General features: G+C 38.9%; 1 protein-coding gene across 1 annotated transcript in view; it reads left to right on the forward strand.

Annotated features, from left to right (window-relative positions):
* pde8a (phosphodiesterase 8A) overlaps positions 1-12059 on the forward strand; it is a 57588-nt gene that overhangs the window by 22274 nt on the left and 23255 nt on the right. Inside the window, exons 2-5 of the mRNA XM_022199709.2 lie at positions 2057-2113; positions 8310-8500; positions 10369-10425; positions 11874-11928. Coding sequence (XP_022055401.1) covers positions 2057-2113; positions 8310-8500; positions 10369-10425; positions 11874-11928 — 360 coding nt within the window. The remainder of the gene's footprint in view (positions 1-2056; positions 2114-8309; positions 8501-10368; positions 10426-11873; positions 11929-12059) is intronic.

The following is a 12059-nucleotide window of genomic DNA, read 5'->3' on the forward strand; positions in this document are numbered from 1 at the left end:
CAGCTGTAGGTTATCAAGAGCTTTGTTTGTTATATAAAGAAGTGGTTTCAATCTATTAATCAAAATTAATAAAGATCAGGACAAAGTTATTCATTCTGACTTTTTAGCAGAACTAGATTGAACTGCAGGCTATGTTTAATTAGAGATAGGAGGTATGTGTGGCAACCAATTAAAATGTATTTATTAAGATGCCTTTTCTTCTTATTATTAATACCTATCATTCATTCTGACTTTTTAGCAGAACTAGATTGAACTGCAGGCTGTGTTTAATTAGAGATAGGAGGTATGTGTGGCAACCAATTAAAATGTATTTATTAAGATGCCTTTTCTTATTATTATTAATACCTATCATTCATTCTGACTTTTTAGCAGAACTAGACTGAACTGCAGGCGTTGTTTTCATAGAGGAGATAGAAGACATGCATGGAAACTAATTAAAAATGAAAGTAGTAAAATATCTATTGTATGAAGACACAGTTTTTTTTCCCATTATTTCTAATGCCTATTATTCATTTTGACACACGTGGTCAAAATCAAATCCGACCACGAGGTCTTGTTTAGTAAAACTCTCTTTAAAATGGCATGGGTTTGTGGCGTTTCCATGTGTTCGTTCCCATTATACCACCACGCACACACTAACATGCATGCTGTCTCTGCAGCGCACATGAGGCTATCATGCGACCAGGTCCTCGTGCCTGTGAAAGATCAGATGATCACAGCATCAGCTTGTAGCCATCCTGATTCCATACTCCTTGTTTGTGGACAGCTACAACAAACGGCCTAGTGTCATGATGACGTCAATTTGGCTACAACCGAGGGCTAATCGGCTTTTTTTCTTTCTTTTTTCCTCCCCTCCTTTGTTGTTTCATGGAGCTTTCAGAAGGCTTACAATTTAGCAAGAAGTGATTTACTGCAGCCTGGCACGCTCTAAAATTCCTCTCTGTATTCCTCCTCACATGTGTAGATTGTTTACGGAGAAGAGGAATTCTAGAGGGATGGCGGTCCGCAAGGGGCTTGGTTGCTATGGTTACTAACCCCTGAGCTGGGTTCCATTTAGCAGGAAGGAAGCTAAATTATTTGCAGACAGAAAAGCGTAAGGAAAGTGTAATGAGTTGACAACCTGTCCTGATTTTTCGTTTTTTTTATAACTCTGCTGTATAGTTAAATGAGAAATTAGAAGACTAAATTTCAGATATTTGCTATGTTAAGTCACTGATGGAAGACATATACAGATGCACTGTAAAATATGAATAATTTAAAATACTTTTTAACTGTTTTTGAATAACTTACTTTCCTGTTTTATTTTCCCCGTTTTGCTAAATTACAGAAAACGCATTTAAAATCTGCACTTTTCATTCATTCTTTCACATTGTTTAACTATAATATTACACCATTTTCTTTCCAATAAAGTCTGAAAAACAGTTGTTAAACTAACCTTTGTTGATTATATTGCCACTTTACAGTTGGCAAATACTATGCTGGCCTGCAAACTAGTGAAATATCTGCATCACAAAATTCAAAATTTATGCAGGTGCATTTGCCACAAAGCTTAGTTTCAGAACTTGAGTAAATACAAATGACTTTCCACCTCTGGAAATGATAAAATGATTGGAAAAAAATAATGTCACCAGCACAAGTAACGGTCAGTGTTCTTACTGAGGTAAAAATATTAAAGTATTTACAGCAAAATCTATGAAAGGTATTGAAAGTAACAGAAAAAGAGTCAGTTTCCTCCTGTGTCTATGAACTTGATTATTGAATTGCTTAATTGTTAATGTTTTAAACAGGCTTTTATTGTGGTGCTGTTTTACAAAATGTTCGTCCGACTGAATGGATTTCACATGTTGTGGGAAAATACGGGGTTATTTCAGTATTTTGTCAATTTTCTCAGTATGAAAGCAAACTTTGTGACAAAGACCGCGGCTCCTTTGTCAATACAGTTTTACAAATTTTGTTTTAATAACTTAAAAAACATAATTTTATTATTACTGTTTCATGAAATAACTGAGAAACTATCCTGTGTTTTTCTAATTCTTGTGTCCTTGTTCTCTTTCAGACCACATTAACAGAGGTGCAATTTGGACCAATGAAGTTACTTAAAGACCCACTTCAGGTATCGTAAAACAGCGGCCACCATCTAAATGAGTGATGCTTATGTGCTTGAATGCATTAAAGCTTTCAACGGAACAACCAAAGTGATCCAGAGAAATGTTTACGTCTGTATTGCGTAGGGACTTTTATCCTAACTGTGGGGCTGGGCTTGGTATGATTGTCGATATTTGGTTGCATTTTTCAGGGCTCAATATTTCAAAATATCACCCATGTTTGTTTGCAGTTTTCACTAATCTTGAAATTCGCAAAGATATCACAGTACTTTAAGAGCTTCAAAAAAAAAAGCCCCATGCAAACATTCAAAGAAGTGGACTGTTAATGGACGTATTGTGTGCAATGCAGCCTTGGGTTGCCAAGGCAACGAGGCCAAACATTTATGACCGAGAGCATAACATAATGAACAATACGCGTTATGGAGGCACTGCACAGAGGAACCATGGACTGGTTTCGTCACTGCAGATCGGACATTCCCTGGCATTTAGTGGTTCATTATACAGTTTGTCCTTTTGGCATGTGCTGCTGCTGCTGCTGCTGTGCGAAAACGTGGAAGCTGGAATTTTACATGTATTTTGGGAAATTTGGTTTCAAGGGCACATTGCAGAGCTGAATATGCATCCATGTTTTGATAGTTAGTTTGTACATTTCTAAGTCAAAATGCAGTGGAAAGGCAAGTGATTTCTCTTTGTGTTTTGTGCAGATGTGGAGTCCCACGTACACACGTGGACAAAATTGTTGGTACCCCTCAGTTAAAGAAGGAAAAACCCACAATTCTCACTGAAATCACTTGAAACTCACAAAAGTAACAATAAATAAAAATGTATTGAAAATTAAATAATCAAAATCAGCCATCACTTTTGAATTGTTGATTAACATAATTATTTAAAAAAACAAACTAATGAAATAGGGCTGGACAAAAATGATGGTACCCATAACTTAATATTTTGTTGCACAACCTTTTGAGGCAATCACTGCAATTAAACGATTTCTGTATTTGTCAATGAGCGTTCTGCAGCTGTCAACAGGTATTTTGGCCCACTCCTCATGAGCAAACAGCTCCAGTTGTCTCAGGTTTGATGGGTGTCTTCTCCAAATGGCATGTTTCAGCTCCTTCCACATATGTTCAATGGGATTCAGATCTGGGCTCATAGAAGGCCACTTTAGAATAGTCCAACGCTTTTCTCTCAGCCATTCTTGGGTGTTTTTGGCTGTGTGTTTTGGATCGTTGTCCTGTTGGAAGACCCATGACCTGCGACTGAGACCAAGCTTTCTGACACTAGGCAGCACATTTCTCTCCAGAATGCCTTGATAGTCTTCAGATTTCATCTTACCTTGCACACTTTCAAGACACCCTGTGCCAGATGCAGCAAAGCAGCCCCAAAACATTACTGAGCCTCCTCCATGTTTCACCGTAGGGACAGTGTTCTTTTCTTCGTATGCTTGGTTTTTGAGTCTATGAACATAGAGTTGATGTGCCTTACCAAAAAGCTCCAGTTTGGTCTCATCTGTCCAAAGGACATTCTCCCAGAAGCTTTGTGGCTTGTCAACATGCATTTTTGCAAATTCCAGTCTCGCTTTTTTATGAGTTTTTTTCAGCAGTGGTGTCCTCCTTGGTCGTCTCCCATGAAGTCCACTTTGGCTCAAACAACGACGAATGGTGCGATCTGACACTGATGTACCTTGACCTTGGAGTTCACCTTTAATTTCTTTGGAGGTTGCTCTGGGCTCTTTGGATACAATTCCAACGATCCGTCTCTTCAATTTGTCATCAATTTTCCTCTTGCGGCCACGTCCAGGGAGGTTGGCTACTGTCCCGTGGGTCTTGAACTTCTGAATAATATGAGCCACTGTTGTCACAGGAACTTCAAGCTGTTTAGAGATGGTCTTATAGCCTTTACCTTTAAGATGTTTGTCTATAATTTTTTTTCGGATGTCCTGGGACAATTCTCTCCTTCGCTTTCTGTTGTCCATGTTCAGTGTGGTACACACCTTTTCACCAAACAGCAGGGTGACTACTTGTCTCCCTTTAAATAGGCAGACTGACTGATTATGAGTTTGGAAACACCTGTGATGTCAATTAAATGACACACCTGAGTTAATCATGTCACTCTGGTCAAATAGTTTTCAATCTTTTATAGAGGTACCATCATTTTTGTCCAGGCCTGTTTCATTAGTTTGTTTTTTTAAATAATTATGTTAATCAACAATTCAAAAGTGATGGTTGATTTTGATTATTTGATTTTCAATACATTTTTATTTATTGTTACTTTTGTGAGTTTCAAGTGATTTCAGTGAGAATTGTGGGTTTTTCCTTCTTTAACTGAGGGGTACCAACAATTTTGTCCACGTGTGTATATATGCATATGTATAACTTTATTTATACAGCACACTTAAGAAGAGCGTTCACAAAGTCCTTTGACAGTTAAAACATGCAACACAGAGACCATCAAACAAGTTATAGGAAGCAAATCAGAGCAGTCAATTAAAAATAAATAGTACAAATGACAAAAAATTAAATAATTTGCTAGATTAGCCCGGAACTCAGACAAGGGAACTAGGCAGTTTGAAAATTAAAGCCTAAGATCGAGGGTTAAAATTAAAAGTGAAAAAAATTGGAGAGTCAAAGAATTTAGAGATGACATCACATCAAAGAACCAGGCAGCTTAAAGTAAACTAAAACAAGAGAGAATATCTCAAATAAACAGAACATAATACAAAATAAAACACTAATTAAAGCTAAAAGTAAACCTGGCATAAAAGTAAGTCTAGAAAAGTGGATATTAAGCAGTGATATGTATATGTGTGTGTATATAAGTGTGTGTGTGTATATATATATATATATATATATATATATATATATATATATATATATACATACATACATATAGTGTACTCCACATCACAAAGCTAATGGTCCATGCATGCCTTCAGGTGTGACTTGTTGTAAAGTTGCCGGGTTAGGGATGATTTAAGGTTATTTAAGATGCTATTTGTGGTAAAACTTTTGCAGAGAGAGCTCAAGACTGCACTATAAGTACCTGATAAGTAGTGTTATATAGCTCCTCTCCTCTGTTTGCAGATGGCTGCTTAAGTTTACCATAGATGGCATCGGTGCATTCCAGTATCCTCACTATCCTGCTATATAGCGTGCTACAAAAGGCTTTAGTGTGTTCCAGTGCGTAGTATGCCAAATATACCCAAATATCTATTACATCCAGTCAGATATTTTAGCATGCAAGCCAGCATGCTTTTCTGTCCATTCTGACCCACAATCCCCTGCGCAGTTATGTCAAATATGTGTCACGTAAGTATAAACGAGCTTGAACCGCATAGACACAGATGGATAGAAAAGTAGTTTCTCCCACTGCATGAAGCTTTACATACTTTGTGAGGAAATCTGTAGTATCTACGCAGACAAGAAAAAGTCTGTGATTTGTCCTTAATATCCTTCACACAAGAAGGGGTCTACAACGGCACTTATCAGATACTTATAATGCAGTGTTGAGCTCCCTGACAGTTTCGCGGCCATTTGTACCTCAAGACATGTGAGTCTTGGGCCACAGTATGTGTCTGGGACTCCCAATCAGTCAGTTAGAACTGAAGAAGCCTCTTGGATGAAGGTAAAACATCTTCAAAAACCAAAAACAAAAGTCTTGTTGCTTTCTTCTGAAGCTGTTGGGGTTGACCTGGATGACTGAGAATCTACACAGACGAGTCAAATTTGCTAGTTGAGAAACATGAGAGTTGGCTTCCTTTCCCTTTTATATATTACCTGAACACTTTGAGAAATGGACTGTTGGGCAGACAAAACAAAACATCTGACAATAAACTTAGAAATTCTCATGGTTTTTATTATTTTTCTGTCAGTTTTTGATTGCACATCTAGTGGACAGCAAGTACAATGCAGCACTGTCAAAACATGACAATGAGGATGTTGTATAAATGAAAGGGAGTCAAATCAAACCGATACGTTCATCGTGCTGTGATTTAGCGCCGTGTTTAAGTGCACAGACTTGGGCTTCATTGTCTGATGCGCTCCAGTGCGACCACGGTAGGAAAGCGAGGTAGAGAGATATCCCCTTCCTGTTTTTGTCACTCACAGCTGATCCTGTCATGCCCTCCTCCCGTCCACTCCTCCTCTTTTCTTGCCGCTCACAGGATCTGGCCGGGCCCTCGCTGTGTTTTCAGCAACGATGTTTTCTAGACAGAGCGGTCAGGCCCTGCCAAAATGTTCACTACCCCTTTCAAACTATTTTTTCCCCTCTTCCCCTCCCTCTTTGTCTCCGTGCCACATTCTCTGCCTCGTCCATGTGTTTCTCTGGAGCACCGTATCCTCACTTCTGAAACATTTTTGCTCCGATCTGCTTTGAGGTTGTTGGACTTTTTGGTAAATCTGTTCAGTCCCAGCAAAGGCATCGAGAAAGACCTTATCTCGGCCTATATCACCCTGTCTCTCCACCTCTGCGGGAATGTTGATTTTTCTACCAGCATCCCAATGTGGAATTCTGATCTAATTCCCTGTGCGTACCGAGCATAGCTGCAGGACTCGGAGGTGATGTATTTATGACCCAGACCCTCATTGCGACTTGTAGGGGGAAAATGTTCATATGTGGAATATGGTTTGCATTAGCAACACCTCTCCCGGGCGTAAAGGCCTCGCCGCTTCGGGTTTCCTTCTTGGTGCTTAAATAAAGGCCACGCCAATTGTCAGCATGAATCAAAAAGACAACTGCCAAAACAGCCAACCCTCTGTCCCGTCATTATGCGGCAGGACAGGACTTCTGGTTTCCTCCACAAAGTCAGGCCTTTGTGTCCTAACGCAACCTCACAGGTGTGATGCAAAAGCTTAAAACTGCAGAACAAGCTTTCTTTTCTTTACGTTCATTCTCCTGCCTGCCAACAGTTGGAGATGACGTCTGTTTGAGAGAGTGACTCATGAATCTGCTCTTAGTGCAGCACTGCTCTTGGAGGCGGGCCTAAATCTCTGGTCCAGTATTTACGCAAGTGAGGGGTTATGTGAAAGTACGGTGGCAGGGAGAGAGTGTGCTCTCAATGGCCGGTTTGACGGTAGCAGCAGCACTTTTCGGCCACAGCCTTGGCAGACCGGTGGGAGGGACGGCAGCCAGTCAAGGCCACCTCGACTAATTGTGTCATAGATCATGGCAGCGGACAATAAAATCTCTGACGCACCCGAGTGCAAGCTGGGTCTGATCAATCAGGACCTGTCCAGCAGAGGCCTGAGGTCACGCCGCAGGCTGATTAGGACGACAGGCACAAATGAGTCCAAATGCAACGATGATGACTTGACAACTCAGGGCTGTTGTTGCACCGAGGCATCCGAACGGCATTTTGCTGCAGCTCCCCACTATGTTTTTTGCTGCACTAATGCTATAGCGCAGGGCGGTGAACACATCATTTGTGATTAATTCGGCCACTTTATGTAATCAGATCACAGCTAAATATCAATTAGCACAGGAGCTCTCTCGCTGTACTGTATGTTGTACATTAAATCTTTCCAGATCTTTTTTTGCATAATGTAGCTACTTTATACTTGTTACAAAGCAAACAATGAGAGCTTTTATTGTTATTATTAAAGCAACTTATCAATCGAGCAAAAATGTGGAAAGTTCCATGTTTTTTTTTTTTATTGTGTCGAATGTGAGCATTTGATTTCTTCTCTGCGCATATCATTGTGAACTGCTTTTTACAAGCTTTTATTGTGCAAACAGGATGATTTTATCCATTTTGTCTCATCTTATAAACCAAACAATACACTGATGTATTGTTAGTGTATATATAGTGTATGTTGAGGATTTTGACGACCACTGTATTTGTTTAGTCTCGGTTTTAACCAAATTTGCTCTTACACATAGCCGTATTGTCATTTAAACAACTAGTTTCTGAACCTCTTAGTCTGTGGAGCTCATGCTAACAAATTCACTTTACTTTTAAATAATTTATTAACACCTGGTAACATGTAATACGCTGTATGTATTTTTTTTTATCCATTATTCATTTGGACATTATTCCCTTTGAATATCTGCACTATGCATTATCGCTCTCTTATGAACACCTCTCTAACTCTAATTTTAGATGTGCAGTATATGTTTTGACGAAAATAGTCGTAGGAGTAGTGTGACCATTCACAAGCATAAATTACTCAGCTGGAAATCTGTGCTTAGTCATCTCTCTTCTTGCAGGTACTTTTAGTTTTTGCCAAAGAGGACAGTCAGAGCAATGGCTTCTGCTGGGCTTGTGAGAAGGCCAACTTCAGGTGCAGCACGGCGCGAACACCCGAGTCGGCTCTGGAGTGCTTCTTGGAGAAGCATCACGACCTCGTCATCATTGACCACAGACATTCCAGACACTTTGACGCTGAAGCACTATGCCGGTAAGCGAGTTTCTCATCATCCGTGCTCTTCACGCTGTATTTCAGGAATTATATGGCACAGTGGTATTTTTTTTGTTGTTTTTTTTGTCTGATGTAGCCTCACAGCATTTTCAGACGATGAAGTTTGAACTGGATGTCATTCAAGATTAAATGTGAAAGCTGAAAAATCATACGGTTGAGCTGCTGGAGTGCAGCCGGTTGGTCGGTCAGATTTGCATTCATACAACTACCACGTGGAGAATCAGAACACTGCAACTATTCATTCATTTCTTTTAGCAAATCTTTTCAGGACTTGATTTATTATTTGCTATTTATATGCACTACTTCTAGCTTACTATAGCTTTTTTTTTCATTTGTCCTTTACTTTTCTGCATTTTCCCAATTGCTGAACTGCTTCTCTATTAAATTTGCAAAACTGTTTAAACTTACATGGAAAAAAAATGTACGCACTAAGTCAGAGGAGCTTGTGTGTGTGTGTTTAGGCCTTGCAGCTACACATGAGACTAGATCTAACTTTGTTGTCTTTGCAAACTACAACAACGAAAGGGTTTGGTGTCTACCTATGTGTGCATTATTTAAAGTACGGCATATAATGTGTTTTATTTAACAGCAACGACAGGTGAACCCACTATTATATGAATAGAAAGATGTGGATACAATATTAAAATGGATAATCTAAATCTACAGGTGGAGATAAACAGTCGTATGGACAGTATAAAACTGTAAGAGCAATGCAGACGGTATGAACAGTGCAAACATTATTAATGCTATGAGAAATACGGTGGAGGAAAAAGGGTTTCGGACACCCTTAAAATTTTACACAATCTCAAATATTATCATGAAATATTTGTGGAAAAATCTTTTTGTGTTTCTAAAGGTGTGGCTGCATTAGACAGACACAAACGAGTACAAATTATATTTTTTTTGTTAATTGCTTACAAGAAACTGAAAAACTAAATTCTACCAAAATGACTACTATTTTTATGGAACCAATCAATTTAATGTTTTGTTTTTTTTTATCATTTGTTTAGCATCATGGCTGTGATTGTAGTAAAAGAATTTGCACTTGAAGACCTAAGAATGATTCTTAATGCTATATACATGCAAATGTGTGGGCTGGAAAACTTTATTCCACCACTGCATGCAGTAAATAAACTAACAGTATGAACACTGTATGTAGATACATGTCTATAAGATGATTTTAAAAATGTTTTGGTATCTCCTGGTGACTGCAGACATACCAAAGGAGATAAAAGTCCTCCTGCTGCATACAGTTGAACTGAATGCTGTTAGTGACCGTCACACTCAGCCAGCGACCTAATTCAGACCAGATGATCCTAACGGGACCGAACAACTTTTCATTTGTTGCAACAAATTTGCTAACACTTGTGATTATGGCTGCGTGTGCGCGGGTCTAAATGTCCAGCTCACTGTGGGCTTCCATCGCATGCTACCTAGTGGAGCTCATGTCGCTGAGAAATGAAGCGGTGCCTGCCCATACCACTCTCTATCTTTAGCCTCTGCCCAAACCAAAAACACATTTACAAACATTCATTTGCCCTGCCCAGCGTGTATGTTAACCCCATTCATTTTGGCCGATCCATATGTTCAGTGTACACGCACGGGCTGTGATGGGGGAACTAAAGCGCCTTTATGACCACTGGCTGGGGGAAACCACAGGCGGATGAGCGGCCCTGTACACTGCATTCTTTCAGAGGCCTCGGCCCGCTCACAGAGCTCCACCACTGGGCTCTGCCTGCCTGGGAGAATCGGAGCGTGAAAAAACTGAAAAATACATTGATTTGATGCCACGGGCTTTTCCACCAGTCTCACTCACTGACTAAAAGGCTCCCTCTGTTTACATTCAGGTCAATTAGAGCGGTCAACTCTGCAGAAAACACTGTGATAGTCGCTGTTGTGAAAAGGTACGTGCAACTTGGTGAACCCCCTCTTTGGTTTTCTTTTTATTCTTGGGTCAGTATATAATTGAGGGACTTTTGAAATGATATATCTTGCATACATTTTTATTAAAAGTTAAAAAAAATACTAATGTTTTTATGTTCATTATGACCATGTCTTTACAAATTCCTAATTATTTATTGTGGAAACAATCAGTTATTAATAAAAAAATGACTCAATATCACAAATTTTATATGAAAAATAACAAGTTGTATCTGTGTCCAAGGAATCACTTTCAACTAAGTTACCGATTACAAAAACATCTCACAAGGACGTGTCAATTCCAGATCACATGACCTGCTCATTTTGTTTCTTTTTGGTCATTTTCAGTCAGTTTTGTGGTGGTTTCAGGTCTTTTTGTGGTCATTTTGTGTATTTTTGTGGTCATTTTGTGCATTTTTGTATCAGTTTTCAGTCTGTTTTGTAGTTGTTCTGTGTGTTTTGTCATTTTATGTCTTTATATGACAATTGTCTGTCTCAGTGAGTCATTTTGTGTTTTTCTGTAGTCGTTTTGTGCATTTTTGTGGTCATGTTGTATCTTTGTGGTTGTTTTGTGTGTCTTTGTGCTCATTTTGTTTCTTTTTTTTGGTCATGTTCAGACTGTTTTGTGGACATTTTAGGTCTTTTGTGGTGACTTTGTGCATTTTTGTGGTCATTTTGCACCCCTTTCTGGCTGTTTTCAGTCTGTTTGTAGTAATTTTAGGTGTTTTGTGGTAATTTTTTGTGTCTCTGTGGTCATTTCACAGCTTTTTGTATTTATTTTGTAGTCATTTTGTGTGTGTCTCATCATTTTGTATCTTTATATGATAACTATGTGTCTCATTGAGCCGTTTTGTGTCTTTTTGGTCATTATTGGTCTGTTTGTGGTCATTTTTTCCCTTTTATGATAATTTTTGTGTCTCATTGAGTCATTTGTGTTATTGTATAACACAAGATAACACATTGTATCTGTGTCCAAGAAATCACTTTCAACTAAGTTCCCCATTACAAAAGCACCTCAAGGAAGTGTGTTAATTCCAGATCACATGACCTGGTCCACATGATGTCATTTCCTCCTGAAGAAAAGACTGGAAGACTCCAAGACTTTCTGACTTATTTAATATAAAGTAGTCAACAGGTTTACTACAATATCTGTCTCAATAACTTTCAATTTCAGTTTTACTCAATTGTATATATAATATTTAGAAGAATCTTTCTGTAAAAATACAAAAAGTCCCGCCTTTATATATTGACCTTCCTGTTCTTTTTCTCACTGTCATTCCCTGATGATTGAGAGCGCTGTTAGAATTCAAACGTTTGGCTCAGTGGAGGTCTGTAGGCCTGCATTTTATCACATGCAGCAGCTCTGTGATGTTCTCTAAACAAGCATTTGTCATGTTGTCGTTTCAATGCTAACATGTGTTCTGCGCTTCAGGCCAGACAGAGAAGAAGCCTCTGTGATGCCACTGATCAATGCCGGCTTTAATAGGGTGAGCGACACTGTGTCTGAAATCTGTGTGTGCATTGTAATATTCTCTTCATATCTCATCTGTCAGCGCTTAATGAAATGCAGACATTTCTATTATAAATCCTTTTTTATTTTGGAGACGAATGCATTGAG

Source organism: Acanthochromis polyacanthus, chromosome 2 (genome assembly GCF_021347895.1).
Source record: "Acanthochromis polyacanthus isolate Apoly-LR-REF ecotype Palm Island chromosome 2, KAUST_Apoly_ChrSc, whole genome shotgun sequence".
In the NCBI taxonomy this organism is placed as follows: domain Eukaryota; kingdom Metazoa; phylum Chordata; class Actinopteri; family Pomacentridae; genus Acanthochromis; species Acanthochromis polyacanthus.